At 36.1% G+C, this 19,192-nt stretch overlaps 1 protein-coding gene across 11 annotated transcripts in view; it reads left to right on the top strand.

Moving 5' to 3' along the window:
- The window catches only part of COL11A1 (collagen type XI alpha 1 chain), a 235,611-nt gene that overhangs the window by 60,092 nt on the left and 156,327 nt on the right, over positions 1–19,192 (top strand). For all 11 annotated transcript variants that reach the window (XR_005822190.1, XR_005822183.1, XR_005822184.1 and 8 more), the window contains 15 exons: positions 2,032–2,085; positions 3,491–3,544; positions 3,659–3,712; positions 4,274–4,327; positions 7,547–7,600; positions 7,713–7,757; positions 9,123–9,176; positions 9,265–9,309; positions 9,750–9,803; positions 10,276–10,320; positions 11,231–11,284; positions 13,046–13,090; positions 14,665–14,718; positions 14,799–14,843; positions 18,533–18,586. Coding sequence is in view for 3 of the 11 variants with exons in the window: in XM_040565891.1 (XP_040421825.1) it covers positions 2,032–2,085; positions 3,491–3,544; positions 3,659–3,712; positions 4,274–4,327; positions 7,547–7,600; positions 7,713–7,757; positions 9,123–9,176; positions 9,265–9,309; positions 9,750–9,803; positions 10,276–10,320; positions 11,231–11,284; positions 13,046–13,090; positions 14,665–14,718; positions 14,799–14,843; positions 18,533–18,586 (765 nt within the window). In the remaining 8 variants the exon portion in view is untranslated. The remainder of the gene's footprint in view (positions 1–2,031; positions 2,086–3,490; positions 3,545–3,658; positions 3,713–4,273; positions 4,328–7,546; positions 7,601–7,712; positions 7,758–9,122; positions 9,177–9,264; positions 9,310–9,749; positions 9,804–10,275; positions 10,321–11,230; positions 11,285–13,045; positions 13,091–14,664; positions 14,719–14,798; positions 14,844–18,532; positions 18,587–19,192) is intronic.

Genomic DNA, 19,192 nt, shown 5'->3' with positions numbered 1-19,192 from the left:
GAAAATACTGGTCAGGTTATTATCCATCACATTGCAAATGGTTCTTCCTGCTATTCCCTCCAATGCTGTAAGTTGTACTCTGGGTCGGCTTGACAGTGCTGTGTCTCATCTTATGGCATCAAAAACCTCTTCGTTTATGCTGTGCTCCAAGTTGGCCAGTCTCATGAACCCAGCTCTGTTTATCTAGGTGAAATTTACTGATTTCAGGTAAATTTTAGCTAAATATCCCACCAGAATCTCACTTGGTCCCCAGAAACTGAAATCATGGGGCTTCGGTTGTGTTTTTAAGCAGACCTACACGAGAACAATTCCTTTCTAGAGTAATTTTTCCAAAGTGAATTGTTGCTATTAAGTAGAGAATTTGGCCACAGATTTCTAATTGGTCATGATTAGGTATGTGATACTTACAAAAAGTCAGACACATGGGGTTTGTTTAACAAACTAATACGTTACTTCCAGCAGTGTGTTTAAATTGAGACCTGCAGGATAACATTCAGTTTATACAAACAAAATAAATATAAAACTGCTATAAGCAAGGAATTCATTTCTAAAGACAGGTATATTATTGACTGTGAGTTGTATACCCTTAGTTGTACCTTGTACCAGGCATATTTTCAAAGTCTTCATGTACTTCTGTATGCAAAATTCAACTGAATAACATTAATAGATATTTTTCTACTAAGCCACCAGGAGGCTCTAAAAATCCAACTCTTTGGTCTGGCAACATTTTTGGCCAAGAGTTTCAGAAGCAGCTACAGATTCTCGGTACATTTGTGTGCCCAGCTTATTTCAACAATTAAATAGTTGGAGTTTTAAATCTTAATAGGACCTTTATTTTAATTTAATTTTTAGGCAATAAGATACAAACATACATATCAATTATTACATGGTTTAAACACAGGATTCTTGTAGCTCCAATCTAGCTTCAACTGAGTCTGGAGTTCACATGATTGATTAACACAGAATACAAAAGAAAGTTCTGCCTATTGTTATTAATTAAATGCAGAGCTTACACCAGGGAAACCTAAACAGACAGTCACCACTTAGGAAAGCCACTATTCTCTCCACTGCCAGTACCAGTTTAAGATCTGATTTTCAATTTGATTAGAACCCGATTTAGTACCTGCAAGGTCAGTGGGAATTTTTCTGCTCCAAGATGCTAGGCTTAGCATTAAGCGAAGCCTTAAGACCACTTCTTTCTTTGAATGGTTACTGTGGTGAACATAGGAGGTGGATCAGTCTTCCAAGGTCTGCAAGATTCTTTTTATATTAAATACCTTAATTTGGTTATGACCTGTTTCACAGGTCAGAAATGCAAAAGTACTTCTGCCCGTAACAGTAAACTTGATATGTTCCTTCACTGGGCTGTATTTCATGTGAGCATGTCAGGAGCTTTTGGGAGACCACTATTAAGAAAAGACAAACTTCCTTTAATTAATTTTGCCCCAGATTCCATGTACAGTATCTTACCCTGGATGAAGATTTATTTTCGGTCTGTTTATATGTAAAACTCTGAAAATCTTTATTTAATCAGAGTAAAGAAATGCAATTAAGTAGATTTTCCACTTTTTCAGAGCAGATGCACAAAGACCTTGATTAAAATATCACTGTAGTTTATGTTAACTTATTTTCTGTGCAACACAGAAATGGATAAAGGTGAAAGATGGGTTTCATTTCTGTTGACTTCTCTGCAACTGGTGGACTTCTGCTTGCATGATTTACGTTCTTACTGTGATCATATTTAGCTCTCAAGTCACATTTGATTCCATTTAAATCTGTGGGAGTTTTTCTTTGGTAACAGAAAGATTTTTGGCCGTTAGGCCTAGTATCTAAACAAGGGTACATCAGGGTACACATTCAGATCCAGAAGGTGAATTCACACTATCTAATAAATGGGGCTGTTTGTTTTTTCTCCCTGTCATTAATATATATAGAAAATAGGAATAGAAAATAACTTATTCATTCAAGTTTCGTTGTATGTTCAAATAATATGTGTTGCTTTTTTTCTTCCTTTTTTTTTTTTTAATCAAGGGAGGACCTGGAGCAGCAGGTGCCAAGGGAGAAAGTGGTGAACCAGGTCCCCAGGTACAATAACATTGGCTGTTTGAGCTTTTTTATATTTAAGAAAATGCATTCATATCACTTCAATGAAATCAGTCAACTGCATGTAGTAACATGCAGTTGAAGGAACTTAGCTTTTAGAATATGGCTTTAATTAAATGCAATAGCTTGATTGTTCATTTTGATATATGAAAGTAAATCTACCTTTACATAACAAAGAACAATTATAACTTGTGTAGTGTTTTCACTTGAAAACTTGTTTTAATATTGGCTCTTCAGGCTTTTAGCTCATCTCTTTTCAATAATTATATGTGAGTCTGCAAGTGTATGACCTTGAGCCTTCAGGTCTCATAAGGTGAGAGTGGTAGAATTTAGTTAGTAAATAAACAGGAAATTTTAAAGAAGGACTCAATGATATAACAAGAAGTGGTCTTTAGAAATCAGTACATGCTTTTCTTCTCAGCTTACTGTTATATCAGATCCTGCAGTGAAGTAAAAGAGCACTGAAAAACTTTGAAATCTTACACCTTAAACCTTAAATAGGGAGTTCTTAAAGAAATTGTGACAGAAGTCTCTGGAACAATAATTTTGCCATGTCATGAGTGGTATCATGGATCAGCTACATGTGCCTACAAGTGCCTGTCTTAAAACTGCACATGGATATTTGCAGAAGAAGAAGAAGAAGAAAGCAAATGAACAAAAAAGCACTGTGAACAGCTGGCCAGCCTTCTTGTTTGCTTACTTACATTTTTAGCATTGTTTCTCTTCCTACTCAGTATTTTTAGATGCTAGTCTGTATCATTGCTATTTCCACCTGAAGGAGACACATTTTGATGGGGGATAAAAACAGTTCCACAGAAATGTACACCCACCTAGTCTACAGTGAAAGTTACATGTGTCTTAACAGTGGAATTAGGTTTTTCAGTCTGGAGTTATTTGGTCTTCCTCTAGTTAAAACTGTGCTATGTAAAACTAAGACAGGATGTGAGCTATTTAGTAGCGCAACTCTTGTTTGCATATGAATTAGGACTCTGAAATAAGCACTCTTCAGTTTTCATCAAATAATTTTGTGGCTGAAATAACTTTGGCATGACAGAAACAAGGATTTTCAAATCACAGGGTTGAGATTTCCAAAGTAATCAAAAGAATGTAACAAGCTTTTATGTTAAAGGGGCCAGTTGTGCCATGTGTAGTGTCATCTCATGAAGACTGCTGTTAAAATTGGTAGTGTTAAGCTAGATTGGATGATTGTGTTATATTAAAACTAATAGGAATTTGAAAACCAGAATCTATCTCGGGGGGGGGGGGGGGGGGGGGGGAGCAAAAAACGTTCTGCATTTTAAAGTTTATCCTGTTCTTGAGGTGAAATGTTTAACTAGCTTTTTGCTGACATGAATGTGATTCTAAGAATTGTATTCTTTAAATTCAGGGTCCTCGTGGTGTTCAAGGTGCCCCTGGTCCAAGTGGAAAAGCTGGCAAAAGGGTAGGTAGCGTGTAGGTCAATCCTGCTCTGGGTAAATAGTTGCTGTTTAAATATGTTTAAAAATTAACAGATTCCACCACATTTTCAAATGTTTGCCCCTTTGGATTTTTGCAGGGTCGTCCTGGAGCTGATGGTGCCAGAGGAATGCCAGGAGAGCCTGGTGCAAAGGTAAATAAAAAGACCTTGGAATGGGCTAGATGGATTTTAAGTACCACAGTTTGCAGGCCAACCCAAGATTCTACTCTCAAGTGAAAATACTGAGGTTTCAGATGGCTGGGTCAGATGCAAGAGTGGAGAATGAATCATCTATTTAAAATATGCTAATTAATGGTAATAGTTAGTAGTCTGACCTTGAAGTAACTTGATTCTTTGGGTATGATTCCTATCCCTCTGAGTCACTTTTTAGTTACAGAGTATCAGCAAGAGTAAAGTCAGTCTTCCTACTGAGAAGGGTGGCCAGAATCAAGCTTTTCATTTTAGCGTAGACTTCTTTTTGTAAACAGGACAACAACAGTACAGTAAAAAAGCTGGTGTGGCATATTCTCTTGCTTTAATGCACAGAAGGAAAATTAGTGAGTTTGATCAATGTGCTCCCTCCCCTCCATGTATGTCATTCAATAATAAAAGTGTACCATAACTCCAAATTAACAGAGAGAGAAGGCACAATTTACTCAGAGTAATACAGAATGTAATGGTCATTTACTGAAGCTGTTATTTCTTCTTTCCAAGGGTGACAGAGGATTTGATGGTCTTCCTGGCCTCCCTGGTGACAAAGGTAACAGGGTAAGAAAAACATGCATGTGTATATAACAACATATTGATACAGTCACAGAAATAAGATATTATTCACTAAGAATAGCTGAAATAGAATGTCAGCATTTCATACTACAGAATAACATCTATATTGTCACATAATGTATTTCTTATAAAACATTTTAGTAATATCAATTAGCGGATGACAGTTCACACATTAATGATTTAAATGTATTTTTATAATTCGGATCACATCTTCAGCTAGGTTTTGCGCTAGGTGTTTTTTTTAGTTTAGAAATTTGTTTGCTGGATTTAAATTGATTGTTAAAGGAAATAGTAGTATAGTAAATTAGCATGAAGTTTCTATATCAGAAGCATAATAAATTTTAACCTACTGAGAAGCTTGCTCAAAAAAATGTATTTGAGTGTTTGAATTATAAACTGAATTGTTTAGTGTGTGCCATTCCAACAATTTCAGCTTAAAGACAGATCAAAGTCAGATGGGAAAAGTTAGATAACTTGAAATAATATTTAAACAACTTGTGTACTTGCTCTGTATGTCCTACTAATCTGTAAGATGAGGTTGCATCTTTCCTTACAAAGTGTAGAAAGAATCACAGCAGGGGCTTTCTGCTCTAAATTAAAACCCTAAGGTAGATGGCTGTAACAACATATGCTACTGAATGTAACTCCTGGTAAATGCAGTGCACCATAAAAGAAACAGTGGGTGGAAATGTCAAAACAAAACATTCCTATATGCACTGATGCTTGATGACCAAGGAATGATTATAGCTCTCACTCTTCAATGGGTTAGCACAGTTGCTGCCCTTCCCAGAACATCTCACCAGGGTTGACTGTTGACCCATAAGGTAGGGCTTTGCAATAGCATCTAAGGATTCTCTTTTGAGTTCTTTTTGCTATGGGGGAAGAACTTTCAGTGTCATACACAAATATCTTGGTCCTCTTCTGTCATTCCCTTTTCTTAAAAAGTGTAAAGCAATCAGCACTTCACAGAATTGAAATCTGGCTTAATCAGCAGGTGACCAGCAGAGGGGGCTAGACATTAAGCTCTTGCTACTACTCTCTGAAGGCTAAGCAGAAACTGGTTCAGAGCCAGGCTATGTGTCTGCTCTCCAACCTCAGATAGTAGAATTGTCAGTCCATGGGACCTTCCATGTAATAAAGACTTTTTCTTTTTCTTCCAAATATATTATTTGATTCATATTTCTTAAATTAAAAAAAAAAAAAAGAAGTGAAATAGAAGAATAAGTTTGCATTAAAATTTACATCATATGAAAAGAATGACTTTTCATCATTTGTTTTCATCCCACAATTTAAAAATCACTGTGTTCTGTGTGTCTGAGGCAATCTTCTTTAGAAGTACAAACCATGTTCTCTTGGGAAACAGCTCAATTCAAAACCAGACAAGATAGCTGCAGCTCTATGGATTCAGAAGTATCAACAGCATATAATGCAAATATTCAGTTCTCTTTGGCTTGCAATAAAGAGAACAAAAAGACAAGAGAAACGTTTTTTCTATTGTGGTTATGTTTCAGATGTAAAAGAACTGATGTTGAAAACCTGTAACTTTAGAAGTAGCTGTTCTAGGACTTATTTTAGAATTACTCATATCTGAATTGAGTTGCAAATTGTATGTCTCTCTGAGATTATGCTTTTGTCAAACACAAGTTTTCAGACAGGATTTAATGGATGAGATTCTCTGAGCTCTGGTGTAGAGGATATCAGACCAGTGTAATATTTCTTTTAGCCTTAATATTTTTGACTTTGAATATGTTTTATTTGGATGTAATAGAAATGTATCCATTCTAAACTATTTAATATGCAAGGCACTATCTACTAGAAGAAAAGATCAAAGGAAAAAGAAATTGAGGCTTTGGCAGAACATTGGAAGGAAAGAATTAGAGAGTGGAAGATCTGAGAATGTTGATAGGATGTTGTGTTCTGACTTTATGGCAATACCAGGACACTGAATGACAGCTCCTAATCTAACTCTAAGTGCCATGTTACTGCAAGACAAGAAAGGTAGCATTTTAAGGGGCTGAACATTTTCAACATTTGAAGGCTTAAGTCAGTTTTCACCTGGATATTAATTGGAAGCTAGAGCACAGATCACGCATCTCATGAGTCACCCTTCAGTAGCATCATTTAGAATGTAGAAAACCAAATGCTGTACCACCAGCAGATCATGTTGAATAGTTTCAAAGCTTAGCAAAATGTAGAAACTATTGTTGTAACTCATTTTCTGGCTATGAAAATGCAGTTCATAGAATTTCATTCTCTTCAATGATGACTCCTATTTCTAGAGGACAGAAAAAACAGTGGAATAAAATCCTGACATCCTTAATACAAGAGCACTCTGGAGTAAGAGACCAACTTACCTAAAATCCCCTTGGAAAGTTTGAAAGAGTAAAGAATGGAGCTGCTAAAGAGTGACTACATATATCTCTGCTATGATCCACAGCAGTGGTAATGCTCCTTGGAGGCACTGATTAAATTAAGGAAAACAGGATGAATACTTGGTTGTTGTCCAATGCCAGAAGGAAGTCACAGTCTAAAAACCTGCTGCCTAGAAAGAGGTCAGTCAGTGGTGTTTGAGCTATGCAACACACTAGTTTTCTTTAATGGGGAAAGAAAAATAAATCTTAAAAGTATGGTCCAGAATGTACTGAGACTTTGCATAGACTTGAAAAGCCCCAGCCTCAGAGGGGAAGTGTGGAAGTCTGGCTGCCTTCCAAAGCCTCAGACAAATCAGTCCCAAGGCTCTCAACGACTGCTGCCAGGGTAGGTGGTTCTGAAAGGTGGTCAGTGCACTTCACTATGTATATTCCAGGGCCCAGCAACTGGCTTATTAACTTCTGACCCATGTACACATTCCTTATTTTCCTGGCAGAAATACATTATCTGAGGGGAGGGGAGCTGATGAGACAAAGAAAAATGTGGGTACACATTAAGACTACCTTTTGTAGCAGTAGTTTGTGTATGTTCTGGGGCAAAGAGTAGTTACAGAGCAAAATTTTACAAATACAGATAGCTCATTGTTTCAATAAAGCTCTTTTTTTTATAGTAATGTAATAAAAGACTTTACTGAATACTATAACAGATTTGTATCATTATGTCAACACGTGTTTTGACACATCAGACTGCAGCTAACACATTTGTTTTTATTTCTCTTGCCATCCTTTATTGTTTTCAGCCACAGACATATTAATGACTTTTCCTCTTCTACAGGGAGACCGTGGCCCACAGGGACCTCCTGGCTTACCTGGTGAAGATGGATCAAGAGTAAGTTGCTATTTACTTGAGATACACCATAAAACTTGAACCATGTAATGGGAATATGGTCATAATGCATGACTTTTTTCCTAAAACTCCTATTCCCTTTGTACAAAAACAGGGAGAAGATGGGGAAGTTGGACCAAGAGGTCTCCCAGGTGAAGCTGTAAGCAGTGCTTTCTTATTTTTTTGTTTCTGGCCAATAGCCTGTTTTACAAATAAAAGACACTCTCAGATTTGTTTTCCTTTCTATTGAATTGCTCTGGATTCCAGGCATAAACATCAATGTGTGTGTGTGTATATGTAGAGAAAACTGATACTATCTGAAAAGTAAGCAAATGAACAGTTTTGTTAGGAGTGAAACACTACTCACAAAATTGCAATTAAGCCAGGGAAAAATCCAGACAAGTATTCACAACTTCGAGAGTCACAAAGGCTATTTCTTATCCTATTGACCTAGTATAAAATCAATCACTGCAGACCTTGATACATGAGAATATAACCAAACCCCTGTTTCTTTGAAAGTACTTTCCAGACATCTATTTATTAGAAAATAAGGCCTTGTTTTTCCTTTTTTTTTTGGCACCACTACTGTGCTTCATTGTGTATTTTTGCACTTGTTTTCTATACAGAATTTCCACTGCTGTCAGTTATAATTCTACAGGTGCTGTCACTGCAGAGCAGAGTTCTGCACTGCAGGCAAGAAATCAAGTTCAGAAAGGCGATTTTTACCCTAAATGTATGATATACTGCTGCCTACTTATGAAGTAGGAAGAAAATGCTACAGTCAGAGTATTAGTGATATATGTATCACAATGCACTATGCATCAGACGTGAGGAAACTTTTCTGCCCACTTTAGCAAGTGTGGTATGAATGATGATACAAATGATGAAAACTAATTTTAATTTCCATAGCGTAAAGTCAAAAGATTCAGCTACAGAGCAAATCTTGCTCACATTATTTAAGAGAATAGGCCTTGGTCTTTTGTGGATTTTTTGGGGGGTACGAGTAACAAACCTGATTTTGGCTTTCAGAATGCCTTGCATTTTTTATAAGAAAAATTTCAGTAGTTTATTTAACGGATCTTTACTACAAATAAAAACACTGTTTCTCACTGCAACTAGTAGTAGAGAGTACGATAGACCATGTTTTCTAAAGACAGGAGTACAAACATGTATGCTACAATTCAGGTCAAACCTTCAAGCCAAGACACAGCTGAAACTTCAGTGGAAGATACTGTGCCAATGTTCTGTACCAGGAAGTAGAAACAGTTATTTCCTACCTTTCTCTGAAATGACCACACAACTGGCTGAATCAAAGCTTGCCCTTCCAGTGACGTTCTGTTCAGGCATACAACAGACTGCACTGATTTGTTATCAGTGATTTTTTTCCTTTCTTCCCTAGGCCCTATGCTGCCATCCCATTATCATTCCTGCTCCTTGTCATAGAACTCACCCAGTCCTGCTCCTGGGGCTCTCCTTGTTCAGAAATATTCATGCAGGTATTAATAAGTATTTCTTCTCTTTACAGGGTCCACGGGGATTACTGGGCCCCCGAGGTACACCTGGCCCCCCTGGACAACCTGTACGTAGGATGTGTTTTATATTTGCAATTTCTGGAAGAAAAATGAAAGTCCACTGAAAGTTGCTTGTGTTTTTATCATTTGTTGTAGGGCATTGCAGGTGTTGATGGACCTTCAGGCCCAAAAGGAAATATGGTGAGTAAATAAATTGAGAATTAAAAAGGGAGCGAATTTTAAAAATCGTTTCTATATTCCCTCGTCCCTGCCAGTGCCATCCCCTCCATTTTATTAAACTTTTCTGTTATCCCATTCAGATGCTTCATGATCTTACACTGAAAAGAGAATCTTCTATTGCTTAGTCTTCAGCCAAAAGACCTAACCAAGCATTCTCTCAAGCTCCTTTGGCACCATGGACTCCAGTGCTTAGGTCCTATGTGGACTGTTAGTCTCTTTTAAAGTAAAGACCATGATATTCATTAGCATGAAAAAAAAAAAATCATACTGGATAGAAAGTTGGTGGTAGAGTTTTAAGAGGGAGGAACAAAGATGAGTTTGTATTCCTTTTAGTCCTGACAATGAGGATCTGTAGTGCAGAAAAGCAAACCTAATGCCTTGATATTTTTTTTGCATGATAGGGTCCTCAAGGGGAGCCAGGACCTCCTGGTCAGCAAGGAATCCCAGGCCCGCAAGTAAGTGTAAAATAACTCTCAAAATGTACGATGTGACTTGCAGCAAATGTTTAATAAATGAAATTAGTGCAAAGCTAGCTTTTCACGTGCAAAACTGATAAAGCTTGAAGGATTTTATAAATAATTATGCATGTGTGCCTAGGGCGGTGAGAGCAGAGTTTTCAAGTAAGCTTTCAGAGGGATTTTTTGTTCAGGAGAAAAATGATTCATTCAGTGTTCCTGGAATGCAGCAGGAATGGCCACACCTGGAGGAGGGTTCTGAATAGGATCTTGTTACAGACCTGCTGCCAGAATAGTGGCTTGTGCAAAAGGCTCACACAAAACTCCTGATCTAACTGGTAAGGGAAAAAAAAAAAAAAAAAAAAGTCACATATTTGCCAGTGTGTTTAAACAGATTAATGAGGGACCTTTAGTAGGGTGAATGTATGTATATTGTTCTCCCTGGTTTCTCACACTAGTTTCTTTTTAATAGGGGCTTCCTGGTCCACAAGGTCCTATTGGACCTCCTGGAGAAAAAGTAAGTTACAGTATTATTCCGGAATTTCGCAGTCAGTTCTGTGCGACAATCTTGCTTAAGTGCTTAAGGTCTTTGCTATGTTTTAAAGCATAGTAACCTAAGATCTCAAAATGCGTAAATGTTCCTGAAATCATCAAGTAAATAAATAACCAGTGGAGACCTGGCTTTCCTCTCATTTGTACTTTTTCAGAAGCATAATTTCCTCCCTTTATTTTGGGTTATTGTTTCCTTCATTAGACTCAGAACCCTATCTACATTATTAAACCTTGTATACTTGTGTGTCGATTAATTTCACAGCAAGCTGTGAAAATTATTTTTATTGCTCTTTTTTTTTTTATAACAAAGTTTTTTATCTACTAATGGTTGATTCTGCTCTCATTTTACAAGGATTATATTTTGACATATCTCCAGTGTAATTGGCATAGCTGTAGTGTCACTTCATGTATTTTTTTTCCTGATCTGTTTGTACATGTTCCTGTGGTTTGAAACATGTCTTCTGTCAATTTCAAAAATGTCACTGTTGAATTCTAAACTAGCTTTACTTTTCTCCCCTTTTTGCTTGATTCTTCTTTGATTTTAGGTGTAACTACATTTTATATCCTTTGCTCTTATAATTATAAATGTACTGAATATGGATTTTTTTTCCTTTTTTCCTTGACTGTTTTTCTTTTCCTTAGCTATTCTACATCTTTTACTCTACATCTCGGTTACTCTCCACCTTTTCTTTAGCTACTCTACATCTGGGGTGGATTTGCCAGCTGTTTTAAAAGAGACTGAAATACTAAAATGACCTACATTAGTTTGCTGGTTGCCTAACTTCAGTCCTCAACTAGAATGATCCTCTATCATCCTAGCAAATGATAGAATGTTCACTATCAATCTTAAGATGTGTCTCTTTTACTGCATTTAGGGACCTCAAGGCAAGCCTGGCCTGCCTGGCCTTCCTGGTTCCGATGGACCTCCCGTAAGTAACCGAATATTTCATCCCTTGAATGTCTAAATAGTCCTACCAAATAATATATAACAATATCTCTGTTGCAAAAAGAAAATATAGAATAAAAGGACCAGTAATCCTAGTTGGCAACAGCATGATAAAATACATCTAAACACTGTATTGTTTGTGCTACTAAAACTTTTAGAATTATTTTTTTGCGGCTGCTGCTAAAGATGGCTGTGGGCTTTTAAAATGTGGTCCCTGATGGTGAAATTTGGCCAGTTCAGAACAGCTATCCCATCTGTGTCGCCCGCCAACTTCTTGCCCACCACAAGCCTACTTGCTGGGGGCTGAGCGGTAAAAAGTGAAAACTCCCATGCTGTGCACACATTGCTCAGCAATAGTCAAAAGACTGGTGTGTTCTCAACACTGTTTTAGTCACAAATCCAAAACACAACACCATATGGACAGCTATGAAGAAAATTAACTCCGTCCCAGCAATACTTGATACACCTACCCAAAATTATCTCATTCATGAACAAGTAGGTTTGTTCCAAGGAAATGCAAGGGAGGTAGGTTAAACTAAGTCCATTCTAAATGACACACCTCTTTACAACCATAGAATTATACTTGTGATTGAAGGAAATGAGCAGTACCTTCCTGATGGCTGTGAGCTTTGTATCTGATCCTATATCTGTGTTAATCAGTTGAAAGCTCAAAGGCATTTTTTCAGAAGATAGGTAAATTCTTGCTATGTTATTTCTTTTCACTTCACTTCTATATAAGGAGATGTCATTCTATTTTGAAGGACAGACATTGTTAGAAGTGGTATATTATACCGGAATTATTAGAAATCTACAGGGATACAAATGTGCTCAGAAACAGCAGCAGTTCTTGAATTATTTAATGTTATTGAGACCTCTGCTACTGGATGGGGATATGAAATTTTGTGCACAAAAAAGTATCTTCTAGGAGATGTGGATTAAACCATTGACACATGTATGCTTTAAAAAACAAATAACAAATATTCAACGTTAGTAAGACAAACTTTTTAAAGGAAAATTAAAAATCAATGCTAAGCAGGTATCGAATACTTTTTATTTTATGATTCTTTTAATAAACTACATACGTTAAACTGTTTTCCAAACCAGTAAATTGAATATAAGCAATAGGGATTTGTTATATAAGATTAGCAGCCACATCAAAATCATATCACATTTGACACACCAAAAACGTTATGGGATGTAAACAAGACTAAAACATGAATGGTTTTAGTAAATAGCTACATATTATTTGGGAGCACATCTGGCAAAACAAGAGATTTACTATTCTCTTCTAATAAGACCAATCAACATAGATAGAAAAAGGATTCCCAAGAAATAAACATTTTATGTTAAAAACAAGTCACAATTTAAAGCAAAGACATTGAAAGTAGTATAGAATGTTAAAAGTAGATCAACCTTCTATTGGCTTCTGCAATAATTCCCATAACTTTTGAAAAGTGTTTTAGGAATACGTTCATGCTTTAGTATTAATCACCCTACTTGTTTCAGAATCAAATTTGAATGTGTCTTGCATTAAAAGCCTCTTGAAACATTAACTAGACAAAAGGAGTGATCACAATATTCCTAAAAAATCATGTTAACTATTTTCCAGCTTTTCCAGATAAGAAATATTGAAACTGTGTTTAGTGACTTGAAATTCAAGTGTTTAAATAACTGTGTTTTTATAATGAAATGTCATTTGCCAAAATGATTATTTTCCAAACCAGATACATTTCTTTTAAACTAGGGGCATCCTGGCAAAGAGGGTCAGTCTGGAGAGAAAGGTGCATTGGTGAGTTTCAAAACTTTTCTATTTATTTACATAGCATTTTTTCTGTTTTATGTTACACCTGTTACTTCAAAGAACTATTCAAGAAGAAAACCCATGACACATGCAGAATATCTGTGTGCAAACATATTAACTATATTCTAAAGGAGATTACTAATATAAGCATAGACATTACTCTTTTAAAGTAAAACTGATTATGGAGTTGACAGAATAGTAATCAATAGAAGTTGCTTACATGTCACATGGATAACTTGTAAATAGTTTGACTTTACAATTCTGGAGTGTACAGTAGCTGCTAGGACTCTTCAGACCCTTGTTTTTTGGAAACTTACAAATGCGTGCATATAAACTGTATTTTTTTTTAGGCTACCTTAAAGTCAGTGGCAGTGACAAGTAATTCCTTTAATGTAATGAAGCATCGAAGAGTCTTGGGGCTCTGTAAAGCTGATTTTAGTTGCAGTACTGATTTCAATGACAGTAATAACAGGATACCTATTCTAGATAGACAGGATGAATGAATGAATGAATAAGACATTTCAGAAAGTACAGTTCCACTGACACTAGCATATTAATTTTTGTCCAGAATGCTGTTTGCTACAGCCTTCTAGATTTTATCTCCATTTCTTAAGAAAATAAAGCTTACACAAATCATTTATGTTTTGAAAGTGTGTGTATATGTATATATATGACCATGTCAGTTCTTCTTTATACCTTTTGAATTTGCTGATAAATTTCAACCAAATTTGCAAAGAACTGTTATTTCTCAGAGATATTAAGGGCCTATTTTTTTTTTTGTGAAAAGACACAGTTGGAAAGCAGAAGACCTTATTATTAGGGGAAGACCATGCTGTATGTCCATCTCCAACATCAACGAATCAACAAAGCAGCTCAGCCTCAGGCACAGATCTGAACATTTCCAGGCTTCCTTGCTTTCATAGCTTAAAGAACTAAGTTCCTTTAGACACCACCAGCAATTGCATAGTATCCTAATTAAGCATCTTTTAAATACTCAGCAAACAGTAATTAATGACATCCAAATACCAGTCAATATTATTAAATACTGTGAGCCTTCTAATTGTCAGGTTTGTAACCTTTTTTCTTTTTCCAGACACCATGATTTTTATTATTATTATTATTTTGGTTTGTACTTTTGACTTGCCATCATCATAATTAAAATATAGATTTTGTCCAGTAAGACACCATAGACACCATTAGCTGGCATCTTTTTTGTGGTGGTGGTGGTGATTGGTTTGTTTGTTGGTTTGTTTTTTTTTTTTTTCACATTCTCAAATTACCATTGTTTCAGATTATTTGTGTTGTGGATAGAAGTTTCCCAAATATACAAGTAGAACCAAGTTCATAAATCTATTAATAGTTTTATACTGATATTGAAGACTACTTTGTGATGACATGACTTTTCTTTATGTCAGGCAGCCTGAAAAGTCTATCAACCCAGTGTTATTTTGGTGTCTCACACATGACTGCTGCAGTATAGTGAAAGAACAAGGATTAGGCTAAGAAGTACTTGTTAACCAACTACTGTACAAACAAAGCTTCTTTGCTCCTATCTATTTTAGGGGCCTCCAGGTCCTCAGGGTCCAATTGGCTATCCAGGTCCTAGGGGTGTAAAGGTAAGATTTAATTGCTGGATCCCTCCCCCAGCCCTTTTTGATTATATACATGTGGGTAATTCTTTATATTCTATCTTTAGGGAGCTGATGGTGTCCGTGGACTCAAGGGATCCAAAGGTGAAAAGGTAAATCTATGACAACTCGTAATTCCTTTCTCTTCTTCTGTTCTTTACTTCACTGCAGTGTCTTCTGTCTCCTTCACTGCTGTGTATTTTCTCTTGCAGCAGTGGGTTTATTTTTGCCTCAGCCTAAGGACATACCAAGCCCAGTTCATAAATCAGTGACCTCTATGATTATTTATGCTGGTACAATATAAATATAAAATATTCAGTTGTTAAAATAGGTTTGGATCCTCTTGGCACCAGTTTAAGTGATTTCTCTCTAAGCTGCTTTTAAGTACAAAAGTAGGGATTCTCTGCCTTATTGATAGATGTTATTTATATAGATGTGGATGCTGAGAAGCTTGTTAGAGAGGTTTGTGGTAACAACAGTGTCATTCTAACTGTTTGATAAGGCTGTATGCTAGATTTTAAATATTTTGTACCGAAATTTTCCAAAAGCTTTCTAGGCTCCAGGTATTTTTGACCCAGGTCTTTGCCTTAGTGATGGACAACCCCAATCAGAAGCAGATATATAAGTGTGAAGAAAGCTTTTACATCTCCCTGATACCATTACTTCTTTACACAGAGCAAACGTACTTACTATAGTAAACACCCGGTGCTGCCATCTCTACTGACTTCTGATGGCCTGAAGTGGCTGAAACTACAGCCAGTATAGAGTTTAAATTCCCAATTTCCTCAGCCCTCAGAATCAGTGACAGATAACAAACACCATCAGTCATACCTCTTGTCCTCACAGGCAAATTTACCTTGTGGCTATTGTGTATATATTTATAACTATATTTCTAAATCAGAAAACCAACTCTTGCCAAAAACTCTTGATCTGAACACTAGAGATCTGTCTTTCAGGCTCAGATGCCAAGAGATGCTGTACATTTTCAGGCTTTCCTGCACCACAGTTTGTCCAACCTGCATGCTCATTTTAGAGTTGCTTATTAAATCTAATCTAAAAAAGAGGAGGGTGTTTAACACCTATGGAGACTAGACACTTGAAAAAAGCAACTTGTGCCTTACTGATTGATTAAAAACCAGCTAGGAAAAAATACAGGACTCACATACAAATAAGCTAAATAGATGTGTGTGTATATATATGTGTGTGTATCAATGAGTGCCGATTAGCATAATCTCCACTACGTTCGTGTGTTCCTAAAAATTGATCTCACAATTGCAGTAAGACATTGAACTCTCCTGAACACCTCAAAAGGTCGCACAAATTATTTCATAGATGGTTCTCACAATGCTGTAAATGGCAGTTACACAGAGGCCTTTTTTACTGAAATTACTCAGATATTATTACTCATCAGAAAGTATTGTAAGAGACAGAAATAAATAAACTGACCAGTCAGGAAACCTTCTGTAGGTCTTAAATAGCCCCAGGGATATCAGAGGAGGTCTATCTCTTTATGATCAGTAGATGTGACTGGAACTCTTTAGCTTTTTGTGTGTGTGTGTGTGTTAACAATAATGAAGAAACAGAGCATTCAGTTCTCTCCTCCTACATGGAGTAAAATCAACCGATGAACATCTCAATGGCTGGAACCTCACTGTGAAAGATGAAGAGTTTCAGTTCATTTGGCAGCCATTTGGTCAGTGGTTGGCAGATGGTCATTTCTCACTGATATGCTGCAAAGTGTTCTCGTATAGTTAGTACTGTCCATGGCCATAACTGGGAGCAGCTTTTACAATTGAAGATTTTTTTTCACGTTCTACACTCTATCTTTTCCACCTCTCAGTAAATTTTGAGAAGGACCACCCTAGACTTTTAATTTATGCAATTTAAGATGACCTTGTAAAGATTATTTTCACCATCTACAAAGCACATGAAACCTGCTTGTAGAATGTTTTTAGTCTCTTTTTTTTTTTTTCAATGACTCATGATGGGTTATCTCTTTTTTTTTTTCATGAACGCATACTTTTGAGAAAGTAGATTTGATAGTGTATGGTTTTTTTTTTTGTTTATTTATAATATTAATATCTCACCACCTATTTTGAGCTGTTTAGCACCACAGCAAATCTATTTTAAATCTAAATAACTCTTTCTAGGGTTATTTATTGCATTCTGCATGGCTACTTCTGAATATTGAACAGAGTCAAAATGGCTTTAGCCTTGCAAGCTTTCACAATTGAGTCTCCCTAACCAAGGAGAAGACAAAAATATTTTGCGCTCCTGGGCCCAGAAAAATATTCTGGGCCCAGGAGCACAAAATGCATTACACTTTTTTGAAATGAGGATGAAATACAAAGCCTTTCTTGTTTATTTATTTCAATAACATTTGGATCACGATATTGCTCTTTCCTGGCTTTATTGACAGTCCAAATGTTACTCAGATTCAAAGTCAACAATATTACTTCATTGTATAAAAAAACAGTAAAACATTTTACTAAATGCTCATTCATCGCAAAGAACTTTGCTCCCAGGATAATAACTAAACATCAGATAAAAAGGCACTGCCAGTAATCTTTTGTTGTCTGGCTAAAAGGTAGGTTTAGATTAGAAGTGAGGAAGAAATTCTTCACTATGGGGTTGGTGAGGCACTGGAACAGGTTGCCCATGGAGGTTGTGGATGCCCCATCCCTGGAAGTGTTCAAGGTCAGGTTGGATGGAGCTTTGGGCAACCTGGTCTGGTCCAGTGGGAGGTGTCCCTGCCCATGGCAGGGTTGGGGGTGGAACTAGATGGTCTTTAATGTCCCTTCCAAGCCAAACCGTTCTATGATCCCATGATATTGGAGCAATGGCTGTATGATGAGTTAAATTAAGGAAGACTGAACTAAAAGCTGATCAAATATGCTAGGATAAGTTGTGAACAACTAAACTGAACAACTCTGGAGATTTCTGTTTGTATCTGAAATAACTCATACAGGTATAAATGAAACTTGTACAAGTACTGTCTGCTTATACTTCATTATGGGGACCTATTAAAATACCCGGAGTAAATTCTCTGCCAGACCTTATTAGGCAGTAAATAAGTAATTCACATCAAGAATAAAAAATAATGTTCACCTGGTTTTGCCACTGTATATAAATTCAGTCTTAATGTCCATTGTTTTATCCACTTTCTTTCCATTACATCAGCCAATGAGAGTAGGCAGGGCTGTGTTGCCAGACACCCAACAACTGTATAGAGACTACTTCTTCCTTTAGTGGTTACGACCATTAATATGTCTTAATTTTTAATTAAGATTCCATTACCAGCCAATTCTTTGATTCCTTTCATGACACTATTAAGACACTAGTCTAAAAGAAAAGTTAATTAAAAGGGAGGTTCTGCTATTGAAAAGAAAAACACTGAATAATTTGTCACCATTTTTTTTCATTTAATTAAATCGATGGCCTTATTAAAAAGGGTGATAATCCAAAAATGTTTAGGAGTTAAGAAATGATTTTATAAGATAATTCATGATAAAACCGAAGAATTATTTTGTCTATGTCTTTAAAAAACCTTTTAAACAGTTTTAAACAGCTGCTATTAGGAACTTTCAAACTAAAAAGTCATTTTGTATAGTGTACTTATGTACTCTCTCTAACATGGGAATAGCCATATTAGAATTTTCTTATGTTCTCACTCTATCTAAGCAAATTATTTGAATCTGTAGTAAATGTATTCTCTTATTTTGTCTGCAGAAAACAAACAGCAACAACAAAAACAGCTCTTTATTACTAAAAGTCTTATTACATTTATTTCTGCCTTCTTTAGGGTGAAGATGGTTTCCCAGGATTTAAAGGTGACATGGGCCTTAAAGGTGATCGGGTAAGCATTTATTCACGTCCATTAGGATCTTAAAATGTGTAAATGTTATTTTGAAATGATCACTGAAGGGAACAAGTAAATTTACACTGAAAATAAAGTAAAAACTTTTAGCTTACGTTGTTTCTATTCCTTGTTTATGCACAGATATAAGCCACAGATCTAGTTCTTCTGAATTAACAATGGCACAGTTATAAAGAGGAAGAGTGTCAATTTTGGATATCATTTGCACTAAGCCTCTTCCTAGGGAGTTTCTTTTTCAAGATTCCAAGATCCTCCACTATTTGCCTGAGGAAGATTAATCTATGCAGAATAAGATGTTTCCATTCCAACCTAGTATCTAGTAAATCTCTGTCAAAATGTGCTTTATTTTATACAATGTATACAAATACATTATAATGTATAATACAAATGTACCTATTTTATTTTATACAATGGACGCTTCCTTTCATAGGAAGAGTTTCAGAAGTTAAAAAAAAAAATTATCACAAGAGGCTAGTGGCTTGTATCTGTTAATCTGTATACATAAATAACTGTGATGATGGTAACAATAAAAATTCTTAGATCCAAAAATTTTTCATATACGGATTGTCAGAGTGCCTTCACAAG

Source organism: Cygnus olor, chromosome 8, assembly GCF_009769625.2.
Source record: "Cygnus olor isolate bCygOlo1 chromosome 8, bCygOlo1.pri.v2, whole genome shotgun sequence".
NCBI lineage: Eukaryota > Metazoa > Chordata > Aves > Anseriformes > Anatidae > Cygnus > Cygnus olor.
This window is presented reverse-complemented; position numbering and strand designations above follow the sequence as displayed.